The following is a 19,108-nucleotide window of genomic DNA, read 5'->3' on the forward strand; positions in this document are numbered from 1 at the left end:
GTCTAATTTGCTCCAATTGGTTTTGTTTCCCTAATGCTTTTCATAAAGCTATCAGTTAGAACTGAGATTTAAAAAATAAATCCAGAATTATTTTTGCCTACAAAGCAGATACCATGTTAGTATGAGATGCTTTTGAACTACATATCAAATGGCATATTTTGTTTACATTCAACAACAAATTTGCTAAGTGAAAAGAATCACTCAACAAAGTTGGGCTTCAAACGATCTCCCTGCAGTCAGTCATCTCTAAGAAACCAGGGTCTCTCTATTTACTGGCTTCATGACAAGGACTTTGTCAGCACAGTCGTCTTGGAAGAAGTACTTTCCTAGAAGCAGATTCTGCCCATGAGATTGATTAGGATTGCTTTCTTGCTAGAGAGAAGTTATGTCCCAGACAACTTTGCTTGGTAGGGATTTTGGTGAGATACTCAAGTACTCTCAACCAACTTAACCGGATGTTTGTTTTTGCACTGACTGTCGAAAGGCTAGTTACTGTATAAACAATTTCAGATCACTTCAAGGATATAGAATTCAGGCAGCAAACATCTGACGGACAGATGTACATAAGGATTTGAATATATGAATTACTCAAGATACTTCCATGAATAACTTGAGGTCAAAATTATACTTTTTGTTATCCACATCTACCAGAGTTTGTTGTTGGAAAATCTGTTTTAATGCATGTAACAACTCTGGACCCAGATATTGACATTTACTGTTGCCTCAAAAAATTCTCCCCTGTACTCCTCCAACATGCAGAATAGCAGATTGCTTAAAATATGTAACATGTTATATGACAATTTAATCCTCCTGATTTAGGGCGCAATGTTAATACAAAACTGTATTTTACCCTTCTAAAAACAGATTGTCAACATAAAGCTTAGATTAGAACATGTACCAGTAAATGTGCCGTACCTGAATTTTGCGCTGGGCAGGGCTGACATGGCTCCCCAAAGGCATAGTCAGTGCTGGCACAACAGCATTCTGATTTTGTAACTGCACCAGTTAACGGTCTCACGCATTGTCCTCTCTTGTAGCCACCATAGCACGTACTTCGCATATGTGTATCTGAGGAAAGACATCTCTTAATCCTGCCATAGCCAACTACACTTCCATAAATTACAACAAGTATTAAATCTGTCTTTGGTGTCATAAACATTGTAAAACAGCTGTCAAAAGAAAACATCTTTCACCATTTCCCTATGCTTTTCAGCCACCTATACCCTCACTCTCCTCAGGACAGGAAATTCTTCTTCCTCATGCTCTTAAGAGTTCAGACATACAAATTAGTTACTGCATTTAATGACTTAACATGCGTTAGTGAACTACTAGGGGACCAATCAATACTTAACCTTGAACTAGCAAGAAGCCATGAGGAAAAGGGACAAAGTCTCTGCTATGTGACAGGGACATTACTCACTTGTAACTTGACAGGCCCAGCAGCAGGATTTCGGAGCTAGAACCAAGTACATCTCAAAACTTCCAAAAAAACCTCAGTACTGTTTACTTTATTCTCAGAGTTAGAGGACTGATTTGATTTTAACAAGTATTTTGTCTCCCCCTCCCAACCTTGTTAGCTGTCTCTGATTCATCAAAGCTAAAATCACCACTAGTGCAACACCCTGGATTAAGCCCACTAAGGCCACAGTAAAGCTTTTGTTTTCATTTTATATCTGAAAAAAGGCAGAATGAGGAAAAAAACTTGCATAAGGGAAAGGTCACAAAATGTGCTGTTGTTAAGAAAAAATAATCTTTCTTGGCTTGTAAAAAACAAAGAAAAAGTCAGTAATGCTATTCTGGTGTGTAAGACTTAAAACATTTATCTTTTTGGGTCCAGGGGTGACATTTCTCACTTTTTAAAAACTGGCCCCTAATGGCTGTCAGACACATTAGAATTTTAAAATCAAACACCTCAAACATCTTTCGCTTGTAGAGAAACAGCCAGAAGTGAAAAAATATCTACGTCCCACTTTAAAAAGAGGTGAAAGAATAATTAAATCTTTAAGCTTAGTGACAAATTAAGAATTTTACTTTGACAGAAATGGGGCAAATTCTCACCTACTCAAAACTGATACAGCACTACTTACCTCCAACAGCACTATGCTGTATAGTCTACCTGACCTTGTGATCTGGCCCATTGTTTTCTCTTTAAATGCAAAGGAAAAGAAAAAAGAGCAAAATGGGCTATTACAGTAAATATCCCAGAGTTATTAGTATCCACTATAACTACCACCCACCAATCCATGAAAAAATGGTAAATTGTACACTCAAGCTTGATCTGTCCATCAGTCTATCATTAATGCCTTAACATTGGTTAATTGTGAGTCACCACACATTAAGCTTGTCTTACCGACACAAACACGTCCATCCAGTCCTACTGCAAGGCCAGGGAAGCATTCACATCTGAAAGAACCATCAGTGTTCACACAGCGCCCGTTCATGCATATTCCAGCTGTCTCACACTCATCGATGTCTGTGGGAGAACAGAATGGGCTTTATTAGAAATTAAATTACATAGTGTTCAATGCCTGGCTGCAACTTGCATTTGTGCGGCTTATTTTCAATGTTTCCTATAGAAAAATACAGTGTAAATGGAAACTAGTTCAAGTAAAGATTTTATTAAGAATAATGATTAATTCACTCTGGGAAATGGAAGAAGAAAATGTAAAATTCAGAAGAAATAAAGAGAACAAAACAATTTTGCCCTCCTTGGAGAGCAAAAAGGGACTACATTTTCCTAACTTGTTCCTAAGAGGTACATATTCCAATTTAAGGGTCATTCAGGCAAAACATAATCAGAGGAAGAAGAAAACTGTGGCTGCTAAGACAAAGGACTTCTGTAGTGTGTGACAGGGCATTCCCTTTCTGTGTTAACAGTTAGTTCATGCTCTAAGAAATCAGTCCAGATAGCAAATTGAATCTTTCACACCCACTACGAGGTGCCTTCACAGAGCCACCAAAGAATTTCCCTTCCTCCTGCTGTGGGTTCAGTTTTTGGAAGCACATCTGAATGTCCACAGTCAGACCCTGCCCGCACGTAGTGTTTCTCTGGTGATCTGCATGACAATTGGGTTTTCCTATTGGATGCTCATTACAGCCCATTTTATAAACTTTCAATGGACAGACGGCACTCCAGTCTTGAAAGGAATTTGTTAATGATTTGAGCCCTGAGCAATTGCTGAGCACCAGCTACCATCTTTGCCCAACAATGGTACATTGAACAATAAGGCCCTTAGCAATGAAATACAAGAATGAAGCCTTATAATATTAGACTATCACAAAGGGATGTTAAATTAGTAAAAAGAATTATACAGGCTGTGTATCTTAATGGTAAGATCATTCTCTATACACAGAGAACATGCCATTATTTTACAAGTGATTAAAAAAGGAGTGTTTAAAATATTGTTTGGAAGTATGTATAACCTTTATAAAATAATCACTTCGTAACAACTCTCCATAATATATACAAGAGACAGCGTGTGTGACAATTTCCTTTTTTCTGACCTTAAAAGGGCAAATTGAGAGTGAAACACCTCTGTGTTTTACTTAGTTTGTGTTGTTTGGCATAAAACATGGCTTGTATGATCCAAGATTCCTTTTTCAAACTGCATTTTAAAATAGAAGTTATATTTAAGTACATGGGCTCAATTCATTTCTACTTCATCCTGCAATCTTTTGTTCCATTTCAGACAAATCTTAAATGCTTTTCCCACTTTAAATTTAGTCCTTACTCAGTGTAAGGAAAAACAGTTGGGACTTCAAAATGTGCCCATACTATTTAACAGTGTAGACAGTTATTTTGTTAGACAACACTGAAGTCCTTTGACTAATACAAGTTCTCCTTAAAAAAACAAAAAGCAAAAAACAAAAAATTAACTTTCCTTTTTTAAGGTTACTTATAGAAACAGAAAGGCTAAGTAACTTTCTTTCCTTTTCCTGTAGTTCATTTTTAAAAAAGATTTTGTAAGCTAGTAATTGGTAAAATGTGCAATCCATTTTCTTTTGCACTGATTTAACAAATATGTTGAAAATACCGTTATAGATGTTTTATAGAAAGTTAAAGTGGGTCACTTAGAATTGCGCACATCAGCTGAAAACCTGGTTCCAGTAAAGATAGGGTAAAAAGCCTCTGCTTTTACCAGGGCTGAGATTCCACCCAATATATCAACTGCACACATAGGCATAAAGTCCAAATTTCTAACCCTGACAAGGCTCTGCTCTCTTCTGTGGTAAAAGTCACCACTTGGACAACTTCAAAAAATACTCGTTTTTCTAACTTTTGCCAGAATACCTCCTCAACCTGGTTCTGGAAAACCAACTAATGGACTCATTCTCCATGTCCAATGAGTTTTTGCCTTTTATGCTTAGCTTGCTCAGTAGTGCCAGCTGGGTACACTAAGTCCTCTAATTTTAACCAGGAAAAATTTACTCAGACTACTAAACTGCCACTTTCAGTTGCCTTGCAATAGCTTTCAATTTGGGGAATTCCTGTTTCATCTAAAGACAAAACAATGTATGGAACAGAAATAATGCTTTAAACCTCTGCCTGCCTGAGGTAATGATTTCTGAAAAATCATCAGCAAACCATCAGTAAAAGAAGCTAATGATCAGTAAGTTTAGTATGTCTTGTATTACAGGGAATACACAAGACTACAGTGTAACATTCTTTTTTGGCATGTTACTTCATAAAGTCTGTGTGGAATTTTTTACCAGACAGCCAAGCATATGCCCTGTACTTACACTTAAATTCCCGTTTTATGGAACTAAATGTCAATTACAGTATCGCCAACTTTGGGTTAGAAATTCTTCTTCATAGTTCAAAATTCAGCCTAGAGTGCATCAAATGAGATGTTTATAGGAACAATGTTTTGCACACCGCAATTCTTATATTCCTTTGTTGATCCCCTAAAGAGTTTGGCAAAAACACATGTTCAACTCCGTATCAAAATTGCTCAGGCAGGTAGCCAATTTGCTGCAGAAATGTCAGTTTGTGCATACACACATTCCCAATATGCACGAGCACTAACTGCATGTGCAAGCATGAGTTTAGTCTTTATGCTTCTGTAAGATCTTAATCCATTCACTTCACAAATTCAAGATATACAGTGTGAACAATGAGTGTTTCAATAGCTAACCATTCTGTAGGACAGAAGTTATTTACTCTGTACATGTGGTGTGTACAGAAAGGACTTGATAAGGATAAACATTAAAATGTACAGGAAAAGACATTATTAAAGGTTAATCTTTTAAACGCTTACTAACATGACTGGAGACATCTACTAGAGAGTTGTGCTCTCTCTAGCTACTACATTCCTGGGAATTATTTCATGATACTTTGGGCAAGTGGAAGAAAGGAGACGAATATGAAGTTGGGGAAAAGTGTAATTTGGGTGTCAAGGTCTCAAAATCTGGTTTGATTTTGACCTAATAGCAATTTTAACACATATGAATGTTTGCATGCTCATTCATAGAGAACAAGGCTTACTGTAAGTGTTGAAAAGCAGTGGGAGAAATCCTTCATTTTACTATAAGATCTGTTCCAACTTTCAGTAGGAATCAGTCGAGTTGCCTGCAATTTTGGATAATTTTCAAATATTCTTCCTTTGATGCACAGAAGTAACATTTCTCTAGGGCCAGAAACCCCTTTTTGGCTGTATCCAAACTCCTGCTTAGCCAGGAGGCATGTAACAGAGGCTGTGAAGTTGAGTATCATTGGTTTTTAAGTAGTCTGAGGCAATTTACATACCATCTTCTTGGATGGCATTTCAGTGCACAGACTGATGTAAAAAAAAAAAAAAAAAAAAAAAAGAAAAAAAGAAAAAAAGAAAAAAAAGGAGAAATACCAGAAGATGCTCAAGGCAAAAATCAAGACAAGCACTTGGGCTGAGCTTGCATCAGTGAGCCACATTCCTGCAAACAACACAGAGAGCAGCCAGTGGTCTTTGGGAACAACTGGCTGATGTGCCAAGGCCTGATGGGCATAGAGTTCTTCCCTGCGAAGTCTGAGACCGAGTCTTGCTGCCATCCCACACACGGACAAGCTAGAAAATAAGCTTTGGCAAAGCACAGACATACACCTACCAATTGGAAAACAGGTAGGAACGGAAATAAAGCTGATTGCTCTAAGTGTGTGAAGGCTTCAGCCAACACAGACAGTAGCTATTAAACTAAGGAGGCACTTGTATTGATCTGCACGTTTGTTAATTTGAGAAACTAAAGAACACTTCATTCTCCCAGTCAAAACCACCCTATTACAAAGCAAGAATGGTGTCATCTCTCATTAGAAATACATGATTCCCCCACCTGAAGGCTGGGTAGCCCTGTCCTGCATACCTAGTGCAAAAGTCATCAAATGCAAGAGAAGTTCTGGATGTTTTACTGGATTTATTGGCCTGGTTTGGATCTGAAGTCTAAGTCGAGACACCACATAGTTGAGATCTAAGACTGGTACAGCATTCAAGAAGCAACAGGATCCAAATTAATGTTTTACTGACATGACCTTTTCATGTCAGTAACTCAAAACCAAATTATTTATTCAAATATTTACTTTTGTTATGGGTCCACAGGAAGATGCTGCTGTGTAATTCAGTGTGACATTTTTAAAATTTGCCAAAGTGTAAGCAAGCACTTTTTCTGCCTTGATTCCAAGAGTTAAAAGATTTTAAATTTTTCCAAACAAAAACCGTAAGTAACTTGGCCCAGCACTTATTTATTCCTTATTTTGACTTCTGCTTTGTGCCTATAAAACTTGTTGAAACATGGCGATTTATACACACAAAACTTCCATTTCCTGACAGGACTGAACAGAAACTATGAGGACCTAACTAGCAACCAGACCGCTGCAGTGTCTCCCACAGTGTGTATTGCTGAGCGAGTGAAGCAAATCTTGCTGTAGTGCTCATCTCTGCACCTTGGTCACATGGGGTGCTGGGCACTCCTCGGACATGCTGTATTGACTAGGAACACCCAGGCACGACTGGGAGAAAAACCCAAAGGTGGCAATAAGCCAGGATGTTTGGGTGGCCAAAGGCAGAAAACTTTAAAATGCCAAACACAAAAAGTGAGATATACTGGAGCCAAACTGCAGAAGACCTCATAGGCAAAAAAACATGGAGTTTAACTGTGTCAGATCACACAGTCCTTGATCAAAGAATACTTCCCACTGGCTGGTTAGGGCAGTTGCTCAACACTGTGGAGAAGACAGAGTACTGTCTTGCACAATGACAAATCATTCTAGCTGATTAAAAAAGCATATCTGACAAGAGCTCTGCCCAGTATTTCTTGTCCCCAAGGATCACTGTATGGAAATAAGGAGATTCTTGAAACTACCAGAGGGGTGTGACTCACAAGCTTTGGGAAACCGTAATTTATTGTGCTCACCTCTGCAATAGCGTCCATCTGACGCTAACTGGAACCCTGGTTTACAAATGCATTTAAAACTGCCATCTTCATTGATGCACATCCCATTGAGGCACATGTTCCTTATGCTGCATTCATCCATATCTGAAAATGATAGATAATGAAAATAATAGACATAATGCTCATAAAGTTTAAGTAAAAGAACTCTTACTAGTTATATCCAAAAAATGAACCTTAATTTCTTTCTCAGTTGTCAGAGGTGTATGATAATCAGAAACATACGATGGGACATACCGCACTGTCCTAGAGGATGTGTCAAAGCAATGACTCCTTTTTTTCATAATGAACCATTAACACATATAGGTATGCATCCAAAAAGAGCAAAGAGAATGAAAAACAGATGAGAAACTGGACAGTTTAAGAACTGCCAGTTGGTAAAAAACATTAAAAAGTGAGAAAGGTATGTAATCGAAGAGGGCTTGCAATCTTGATGTAAATACAAGCTAGGTTAGAAGCAGGCTCCCACTGGAATGGTGAACATAGTTTTATGTTACTAAGAACACCTGAAAGGGGAGGAGTGGGCATTTGTGTTTGGAGTAAAAACTTGTGTAACCTCCACTGGATGAGTCTAAGATTTATGATGTGGGAGAATTCCCAGCACTGTGTTCAAGCATGCATTCTGTGGGCACTTTCATAATCAACTCGTATTTAAAAGAAAGCCTACTCCTTCCCTGGATTCAGCATGACAGGTCACATAGGAGGGTACTTACTAATCATAAGCTCACAACTTCCTACTGGCATTATTCACCTTCTGACCTAATGGCATAGGATGAAGGATTCAAATAGGAAAAGGTGGAGGTCTGAGACACTGCTATTCTGAACCCTGCACAGTTACTCACACCATCAAAAAAAAAAAAAGAAAAAAAGGACAGAGAATTCTGTGCTTGATTTGAGTAAGCTTTTATATCCTCTTAGTCTTTATTTTGTCCTGGTGCAAATGAAATCAGTTTTGGACGTTACATCCAAAAACATCAGGACTATTTACCAGTTTCATCTAAAGGACTATGCAGAGTTACATTAAGGTATGGCACAATGCCACTTTACTGATTAGTGTGTGTGCACATGTATTCCTAAGAACAAAACTCAATGCATTACAGTGCCAGAGATGAAACTGTTTCATAAGTGGATGCAACAGACATTCTGGCAACATACGCAATGGAATTAAAAATGTTTTACCAGACTGCTGATGTCCTGGTTCTTATTACTATTAGCACATGGTATTTGGTGGGAAAGGAAGAAATCGGATTCGAGTTTTTTTCCAAAATATATTCATTTCCAAATATATTTAGTCAATATAGTTCCATAATAAGATATTTAAAAAGCAGCTTATAGTGCTAAACTGTATCTAAAAAAGAGTCAGGAAAAACAGAGTCTTAAAATGTCTGTCTCTACGAAGGATTAACAGAATCACTACCAGCACATAAAATCACTGGATCATAATGACATTACAATATATTCGGAATCATGCTATTTTCCTTAATATTGCAGCTGTCTTGGACAGAAATTACACTTCTAGACATGGTGTGTTTTCTTTTTACTTACAGGCTAAGTCAGACAAAAATAATTTATGATTTAAAAAAAAAAAATCATGTATCTATCCCAACCAGGAATTTTGGCATTAAGTCTTTGAGCTGAATCACTGAGATAATATTCTGCCAAAAATGTTTCTAAGAACAGTGCTTGAAATTCCTTTAACGTATGAATAGATCATTGGGAACCCTCCCAAGGACCTTGGGAAGCATGATAAAGAACATTCTTCTTTTTCCCCCTTTACTAAAGGTCTGGGAGGTAGGAACACATCAATTATGTTTACAAATTTTTCTTAAAACAGTTTTTATGGGTCAGACCAGACTGCATTTACATAAAACACATTGCTAGTCACCCAGTAAGTTCCCATAAAGCATGCTGTTAAACACACAGTAAAATCAGGCAGCATGTGACTTGTGCTCTGTTTTAAAACGTACCACTCCCACCAAAGAAACTGCAATTTGCGATAGTGGTATGTGCTATTTCTCCTGCTGGACAGACACTCCGTTGAGGATTGCCAAGCCAAGGCTCCAGAACTGGCTGCAAAAGACAGTTTACTTGCCCTCCCAGATACAGCAAAAGGTATTTAGAAATTTGATTCCTTGTTCCTTCCCCCCAAACCAGAGGTCCTTTTCTTTTTCATTGACGTGAATAACTTCTTCCAACTGTAATTACTGATAGGGCGTAACTTCAGAAAAGTCTTACCTTCACAGTTTTTCCCATCAGCTGCCACTTGAAAACCAGCATTACACACACAGTGAAAACTGCCATCTGTATTTATGCATCGTCCATTATTACAGATACGACCATTCTGTAAACATTCGTCAATGTCTGAAAGCCAACCAAAAAGAAAAATAACATTTTGGGTTTTTTCTTTTTTATACTCAAGAGTAATTTTTCCCATTTCACCTCCCCCTAGGTTTTTAACCCTACAAGGAAACTATATTCACCTGAAAAATTATTTATTTTGATTTCCATAACCAAACATTATGGGGATGGAAAATGTTCATCAGCTTGAAATTTCAAGTTGCTGTGAAAGAATTTCAGTGAACATTACCCTGCAGCTTGCTCAAACAAGAATCAGACCCTTTCAATTGTTTTCTTGCATTTCTGTTAATCATGAAAATATTTTTACTGAAGTTTAACTTAACAATAGCTAACTACTGAAGGAAAGACAGGGAAGCTTGTCTTTTGCTGCTGCTTTGTAAGATAACAGAAAAGTTCCAGACTTTCCCACCTCAGAAGATATTTCTCCTGCTTATTTTATATTTCAAACATCAGCTCCTCATTTCCCCCTCTCTGCAGGAGGTGCTTGGCAAGTGCTTTGGAGGACCTGAATAGTGATATCACACGAGGCTGGCAGCTCTCCCTCTCCTCCAAATGAGGGGAGAGGAGATGCTGAGACAGACTGTCTAGACATTTTTCAGATTGCTCAGTGTTCTCCATCAAGGCCTGGATCATCTCCCAGAGATTCCTGCACACAGGGGACTCTGCTCACAGAGATCACAAGCAGCCCATGCAGACCTATCTATCGAGCAATGACGCTATCTTCCCAAATATCCCGGAGGTGCCCTTCCCCAGATCTTCTCCACAGGAGTACATTGCTGCACTTGAGGAAGAAGCGGAGCACAGGGTGTCCGTCCAAATGCCGCTGCTCTCTAGACACCCATCTGAGGGGAAACTGATCCCTCTTGAAACTGTGAACCTGTATTTGCCTTTTTAGCAGTGCAGTACTTTTGGGAAGGTGCTAAGAAATCCCTGAAAATAACTGTTCTGCAAGTAAGCAACCAGGCCAGCAGAGGCAAGAGCTGCTCAAGTGACAGCTCACTGCAGTGGCAGCTTGCAGCCCTCTTGATTTCCAGCAAAAGCATACAGGCTTGATAAACCTCCTCTCATTTGATAAACAAGCATCAGCGATCAGCAATGCATAGAAGTGAGTTTTCTCTCTGCTCAGTCCCTTTCCCTCCACGTTTGCGGCACTCGGTTGTACTTGAGCCTGGCTTCAGCTATTCCATCAGCTTCCTTCCTTAGGACAGGCAGAAATGCTACAGCATCTCAAGATATTTCTGGCCTTTTAGTTTTTAGAGTTCCTTAGAATTTGTACTTTTACGCGTCTGATGCCATCCAAATCATTGTGCAGAAAATTAGCACAGAATTTTCTTGTTCTTTACGTACACACAGCTGACCAGAGACCTACCACTAGTTTATGTTACATTTCTAATCTTCAAATTATGAAATAACATTGTGGATTATTTTTTCCACCCTCAGAGAAACTTGCAAAAATCAAAGCTCCCCTCTCGCTGAAATGTCTGTAATTGCTGCCATCTCCATGTAAGGTCTGACCTCCTCCTCTCAGTAATATTGGGTAGATTATAGGAAGCACTTAGCTATTAAAGCTTTGACTCCCATACATTCATAGCTAATCATCATAAAATTTCACCTTTTTTGAGGTCCATTTTACACCCCCTCTTCTGCAATTGAAAAGCATTTTTTGTTTTGATCACTAATCATAATGTGACCTTATTCATCTGTGTCTCCAGTTAGGATATTCATTCAGCCAAACTGCTACTAGAATTATAAGGGATCCTAGTAACAGTTGAATCAGTAGCTTGTGATGCAGACTGCAGTGTTTAATCAGTCACCTATCAGACTCATCATGCAGAAAAAGAATCTCCCCTGGAACCTCAGAGTAAGGCATAGATAAACATCTCGTCATTGTGGAGACTTCGTTTTCAAGACTAGATGCAAGGAATACATTTGCAAAAGCATATCAGCACAGTCACATTTGTGTATGTAAAAAAGAAAACCTCAACATACAAAGTAGTCATGCAAAGTAACTTTACAGCAAATGCTGATTTTGGCAGGCACCAGTGCTACATGCATATTTTGCCAGAGGCACCCCACTAGCCTTTTCCTTTTCTCTAAACTGGTTCCTAAAAATTCCTTCAGAAAACAAAGATTCTGCACATCATAGCATCTTCTGAACTGCCTGTCAAGCAAGCACAGTTCCATAGACTGCAAAGGAACTGCTAAGTGACCACACTTTAATGCCATTAAGCTACTGGGCTTCTGACAACCATGTGTTTGTGTAATGAATCAGTCAAATTAAAAGCGTGTGACAAAAATGACTCATGAGTAAATTCATCACCGCTGAGACTCCACTTCAGCACTCCTTCACCACTAGTCAGCTGAACTATGAAGATGCTTCCGCAACATGGCTGTTTGGCAGCAATTAGGTCAAATACTCCCAGCAACATGCAGCAGTCGTGCTGGCTCTGCATGTCCTCCTGGATTGGAGTAAGCTTCTGCACCACAAATACCTTTCTGATTCACAAAGGGAAGAAAAAAAAAAATTGCACACTAATACAGATAGCTTTCTTCTCACTTTTTAGAAACTCTGTGCTTCAGAGTAAGTGCATGCTCAAGGAACCCTTCTCTTAGTGCAGAAAGGAAAATATGAAGACGAGCTGGGACTCTGAGCATTCAAACATCCTGTTTTATTCAGATGCTTCTTTTCTTACAGAATGTCAAAGCAGTCATTCATTCTCTTGCCAGAAGTCTCTCATTATGATTTAACTATAAAGGACTGTATCCACCTTTACAGTCAAATTCCCACCCCAAGACAGTCTGGGAGCCACAGAACCCTGACAGAGGGCTGACCACGGTGGAACTACACATTCCCCACTCTCATAGGAAGACAGGATGAAGACCATCAGGACTACTGTTAAGCCTAGTCTTTGAAGACACCAACAATGGGGTTTCTACAGCTTCCCCATCTACACCTTCCCAGTGCTTCTCTAGTTTTCCATACCTTATTTAAGTTTTCATTGCTGTAATTTATGTTTAATTCTTTCTCTGACAGTGGGCAGGGACAACACACAGGCACTGTAGTCTTGTATTTACCCACTGGAAGACCTATCTTTCCCCCCACATTTCTCAGTCTTTTAACAGTCTTTTATAGGTAAAGGATTGCTCCAAAGAAGGGATGCTTAATTGTCCTTTAATTGTCCTTGAGATCCTCACAAAAAAAAGTCTCAATAGTTTAAAAAAAAAAAAAAGAGAGAGAGAGAGAGAGAGAAGAGATGTCTCTTCCACTTCAAAGCCACAAATGGTGCCAAGATACTTTCAGCACAAGACAAAACATCTTTCTTCATAATCCAGTCTGTGAACAGCCACCTCAGGCAGGTTAATCATTTTTACTACCATATCTGATTTACTTTTTTTTAAAAAGCCCTCATATTTAACACAGCTGTTAAATTTTGCTTAAAAACTGTTCTCCCTCCTAGTATGTATACAATGGTACAGATATGGCTGTAAAATCATAATTTACCTCGGCACTCTGTTCTAGTTGGCGTGCTCTGATATCCTATACGACACTGGCATATGTAGGATCCCTGGGTGTTCACACAGTCTCCACTGATGCATGGATTCTTTTCACATTCATCAACATCTGCAAAACACAGACAATATATTTTTATTAAGACATTGGTTGAAAGTTACTCAGGTCTGTAGGGGTATTTTATTGTTTCATACTTGGAGAAATTGTGTGCTTCAAGCTGAAAGGAAAGGGGACACCACTGAATTCCCAGTAAAAGGATGCCATGTTCTAAGCTAAGCCGGAGCTGGGAAAAAGGAGTATTCAACAAGACGGGATATTGCATATGCTCAATCCCACACCTCCACATTCCCAGCCCCACTGGAGACACAGATTTTGACAGAAGCAAAATCTTGCATGTAAGAGACAGCTAATCCTTGCTCCTATCATCAAGCTCTTGCTGAATTCCAAAATTAAAGGCCTTAAGAGCCCAATAAGATATTCCTGATGAGCTGAAAGAGGACTTCTAAATCTTACTAAGCCTGAGATCATGACTGGTTGGGGTTTTTTTTTTAAGAATAGGTCTCTTGCATACTCAATGAGCTGGTAGCATTTTAAAGAGGTCATTTTCAATCATGAATAAACATATTATAGTCACAGGTTAGTAGAATAAGAACTTCTGTATAATTTTGTGGCAAGTTACATGATTTGTTAAACATTGTCTCAAAGGCAAAACTGCTGTAAAAATAATTTTGCAGTTGAAAGCAATTAGTTCTTGGAAGTCTATTTACTGTTGCTTTTGGGGTTTTTATGGTGGGGGGATGTTTTATTTAAGAACTCAGAGTTATTACATTGTGTAGAAAAGAAATTTTTTTTCTTTAAAGCAAAATTCCCATCTGTGATTTACAGCAGAAAACCACATACCAATGCATTCCCCTCTAACATCCAGTTGGAATCCTTTGTTGCACTCGCAGCGGTAGCTTCCAGGAGTGGGAATACAGCGCCCATTAAGGCAGAGGTGTCGGAACAGTTGGCAATAGTCAGTGAAGTTCACCGGCAAGATCACTGAAATAACAGGGTTGGAAAAACATTTTAGTAGTTCATCATAGTAATTTCTGGTAACCTGCAACTTGCCCAGCATTTTCCATTAACGGTCAACATTTACCTTCCATCAAAATGTGAATTACATCGTAAAATCAGCACTGTGAGGGAGTAAATGGCACTTTGACTCTTACAGAGGTTTGTCTGAAAACAGATAGCAACCACTAATTTTTTTAATTGTGGCAAGTCTGATCCCATTTTCCTCTTTTGCAGAACAAAAGAGGACTGAGTCTGCTCATACCTAGTGGTCAAGTGAGTATGTGGCACTGTAAGGACTCTACTAAAAGCCTACAGTAGCAAAGAGCAGGCAGACTGGTTCAGTTATCTCCATTTTCACAGACAGCAGAGTGAGAGGAGAGCAGGGACAACCCTGGAAGGTATGCCTATATGGTCTTTGGCAGGCAGACATGAGCTGGCTCTGTCTGTGCTCCCAGCTGACCAGAAGCTGTGCAGCTACGTCAGTGCTGAGTTAACATACGTTGCCTCTTAGGCTTATTAGCTCAGCTTGGTGCTGAACCAAGACTAAATACTTTCAGCTGGTGCCAGTGCAAGTGGAGCCTGTTTGCATCTGCACAGAGCATGGGCAAAATGAGCTTGTGATTACTTGCAAAAGAGTATGTGGCTATGCCGAATGATTTCAGGTGGCACATGACTACTGCAGACTATATGGGCATGTAGTAAATTCCATGAGCAAGGGACAGAATAAAAATATACTGGTATTCTACTCTGGCTTCCTCCTTGCTCTAGAGAAAACTAACCTATCCATGCGAACCACTGAAAAAGTTCTTTCTTCGCATTGGGTCAGCCTCAAGGTCCAGCAGACTGGCATTTTTATCGGTACGTTTTCTACCTGACCAAGCAAGAGTGAGGAAAGCACAACAGGAAAACAACCTGAAATAAACCGCTTTCACCCAGCCAAGCTCTTTAATGCAAGTAACTATTACAACCTAATCGAAGAGCTATTCACACTCCTCATTGTTGACACACAGCAAAGTTCACAATAGCCTTAAAATAACAGTAATGTAACCACTACAATACGTGGGCCTCAGTACAGACAGTGAGGAAGTAATTTTTGAAGCCTGTCTTAATGGAGAAAACACTACCAATGAGGTACACTTGCTGTAACATGCACGGTCACCAGGCTATGATTAGAAGGATATCCAGGGACAATACATCCACATAAAGTAAGCAAAAGATACCAACAGCTGAAGGGCACACATTGCTCCTGAGAAATGCATGTTTTTAAAGAAGCTAAATCCAAACGGTGCAGGGAAAGTTTATTATTTCTTTCTTACCATGAGGTGGTGGAGCCCGAGATGGATAGACGATTTCTGGCTGTTGAGGAGGGTAAACACCAGGAAGGAGTGGTGGAGGGATGACGTCAGGACGGCCTGGAGGAAGGTCAGGTCTTGCTGGCAGCAGAGCAGCTACTGTGCACAATTTGCGATACTCATCTGAAACATGAAAAATGAATGCTGTTTCAGACTCTTGTAGCCTTTCCATTTAATCCAACTCTCCCCCTTTTTGCAGTGTTTCATGTTAGTAATAACTAAACCTTAAATAATCTGGAAAATCTGAGCCTATATGTTTTCTTCATAGTAACAAGCTTTGTTCTGTGAATTGAGTCATTCATCCATAGGAAGATGTCAATACTATTTGTCAGAAGACTGCTAATAAAAAGATAACGTAACTGACATTCTGAATATGAAATTGAACAGTGAGGTGGGGACCTGATCTTAATCTACTTAGCCTTCTTTCAGTCAAAATCTTTGATTAACTCAGTGGGAAGTTTACCTAAAGAAGGACTTTTGGACTTGATCCCAAGTTAATTTAATACAAAGCTTGCCACAGAGTTAGAAAAATACTGAACAGGGAAAAAAGCCCAGTTTCAACTGGATTTCTTAAAAGTTAACTTCCTAAAACAAAGAAATATAAGCAATGAGGTAAAACCAATTAGAGAATGAATACACTAACACTATTTCCCTGTGAAAATGAAGTTTGCCAATAAAAGCGAAACCAAATGAGGTGCAGTCTAAGGAGCATAGACAAAGAGAAACTGAGTCAGATCCACACAGAGCTCATCCTCCCCAGATGATGGGAAAATGATCTATTTTGCTGTAAGCACAGTTTATGCCGAGTGTTATGCATTCTCCTATTGTTTATCTCTATTAGTGGCATCTGCCCTACTGCCCCACTTTTCCTCCTGCCCCTGACTCTTTTGTCTTTGGGAAGTGTGGGTTTGGAATTTGCGATCCAAAGAATGCACACAGAGTATCACAATTAAAGACTACACTTCCAGCTGACCTAATTCATGTCCACAATTCACATGTACACAGATAACTTATTCTATGCAGCCAGTATCTTTGAACTTCAAAATTTTAAAGCCTATGGCACAACAGGAGAGAGGAATTATATAATGAAAACAAAATGCTACAGAGATGCATGAATTCCTGAAACAATATAAAAAATGAGAACTGAAAAATAAATTCAGTGTTGGGAGAACTAAGCTGGATATTTCAGCCTTCAACACTTTCATCTCACTTCCATTTCCACCTGTAAAACACATTAGAAGCTCTTCCTGAATCGCTGAGGATTTGTTAAATAAACATGGTAGCCTAAAGTTCTACTTTTTCTGATCATCATCTCTGCACTTACTTTAATGCCCTTAGGTAATCAGTTTGTTTCATGTGTCACTGCATTTCCCTCTATTATTCCTTAAGAGTGATTTTAATCTTTAAATCATTACCAAGAAGATTTTATTGTATTATGTATTATATTTTGTTTATTTGGGGTTTTTTCCTAGCTTTCTATTTTGCATATTCATTTGTAAGCTGAATCTACTCTCGATCACTGGTCTACCTGTGATAAAACAGCGACGTTCAGAAGAAATAGTGTTTCTGTATGTGCATACACAAATTACAATATGCAAATGTTTGCTAATGGCGGTGGCTTTAGCAGTCAATTCTCTTGATCAGTCTTTGTGAAAGAAACGATACTGTATTTCTTTTTTACTCTAGATTGGTAATAACCAATTATCCAAAGCCAATCCACCAGAAGCCTAGACCTTCAGTGCAAAAAGAAGTCATGGCCTTGGGGCTGCCCATTGCTTGAATGGAATTAGCACACATGAAGGGACGCTGAGGTGAGAATCAAACACACACATGGCTGGATGCCTGAGATACCAGGTATCTATACTCTGAGATACCAGAGTATTTATAGTGTCAATGGTAAACCCTGTCATTCCACATAAACAATTATTGCCGTGTTATGCAAAGAAATACAGTGCAAGCCTTTTTTACTGCAACTTTAATCTCCATGTGTAATTTCTAGCAATAAACAGTCTATTTTATAGTAACATCTGGGTCTGCATCCCACATTGAAAATACAACCACTTGGTTACATTATGCAGCTAGTGCTCCACTTTATATGCAGTAAATTTCCATTTCAGAGTAGGAGAGACTTTGGGCCACTGACAGCTCTAAATTCCTCATCGTGCTTTCTCAGGATACATTCAGGAATAACTGAACTTGATTAAATAATGACAGCAATACCTTATATACATGTAAGGCTTTTCAAAGAATTTCAAAGCACTTTTCAAAAAAGTAATTTATAGTCTCAATTTATATCCCAAGTCAGGGGGAAAAAAAAGGAAAAAAAGTGGCATGTAACCATGGTCTGGAAGACCTTGCATGGATTTATGAGTCAGGAAGTCCTGGGTTCTAGCTCCTTCTCCACCACGTCTCAGTCTGCGGCCTTGGCCAAATTACTTCACTTTTCCATCCAGTTTATTCACCAGTTAGATATGAATAATTAGAAAGTATGTAAAGAAAACAGGGACTGTGTTAAGATTGAAAGCTTTCTCCTTGTCTTCCTATTTCAGATAAGCATCAATAGATTACACTAATTTGTTAGCATTATTCTAGCCAGTCTTGGACATTTAACATGTTTAAATATTATTAATGAGATAGTGACAGAACCAGGAAGAGTCTTCCAAGAGTTCTGATCATAGATCTCTGCTCCAGTATTACGCAGTTTCACTCAAAGGATTAAAAACAAGAATAATAAACACTCCCACACATGACCTCTGACAATTTCTTCAGAGTTACACTGCTATAGTGTTATGACCCCCATTCCTCCCTAAACGCTGCACCTCCCTTGAACTCCCCCCAATCAATCCTTAAGTTTCTTGTATTCTTCTCTTCTAAAGCATTTCATTAGGTCTCCAGTCCTAAACAATCACAAAAACTGCCACTCCCTCACAGTTAGTTTCACAATCCTTTCACCATCTTCTCTAAATTCAAATCTCACATCATCTGGGGATCTCAATACACGGGGAGGCGATAAAGTACAGCACATTTTGGTAGTAGACAGAAATCATGTTCTGTGTCAAACTTCAGGAAATAAGTGGCACCTCAGAAAGCTAGATATAAGAGGAAGGAAACCCCAGTTTTCCAATGAGAATGAAACTGCCAAGGGAATAGGGATCTAGTAGAAGGCTCTGGAGGAAGTGACTTGAGCCTCAAGAGGATGTTGAAAACAAAATCTGAATCAGGTATGATCAGAATAACCAGGCTACAAAACACTAATTAGCAACAGATAAAATCCTTTGCTTATGTCTGCTTGCCCTACCCTCCTGCGGGTCCTGAGCAACCTCCATAGGAGGCTCTGCTCTGAGCAGGGGGGGTGGACTAAGTATCTCCCAAGGTGCCCTCCAGCCTCAACTATACTGATGAAAGAAAATCACTG

At 39.0% G+C, this 19,108-nt stretch overlaps 1 protein-coding gene across 1 annotated transcript in view; it reads right to left on the reverse strand.

Moving 5' to 3' along the window:
- The window catches only part of FBN1 (fibrillin 1), a 142,735-nt gene that overhangs the window by 69,435 nt on the left and 54,192 nt on the right, over nt 1–19,108 (reverse strand). Inside the window, exons 9-15 of the mRNA XM_010286279.1 lie at nt 15,658–15,816; nt 14,186–14,326; nt 13,277–13,396; nt 9,652–9,777; nt 7,381–7,503; nt 2,351–2,473; nt 916–1,068 (exon numbers count right to left, since the gene is read on the reverse strand). Of these exons, the coding sequence (XP_010284581.1) occupies nt 916–1,068; nt 2,351–2,473; nt 7,381–7,503; nt 9,652–9,777; nt 13,277–13,396; nt 14,186–14,326; nt 15,658–15,816 (945 nt within the window). The remainder of the gene's footprint in view (nt 1–915; nt 1,069–2,350; nt 2,474–7,380; nt 7,504–9,651; nt 9,778–13,276; nt 13,397–14,185; nt 14,327–15,657; nt 15,817–19,108) is intronic.

This window comes from Phaethon lepturus, unplaced genomic scaffold (assembly GCF_000687285.1).
Source record: "Phaethon lepturus isolate BGI_N335 unplaced genomic scaffold, ASM68728v1 scaffold4654, whole genome shotgun sequence".
NCBI lineage: Eukaryota > Metazoa > Chordata > Aves > Phaethontiformes > Phaethontidae > Phaethon > Phaethon lepturus.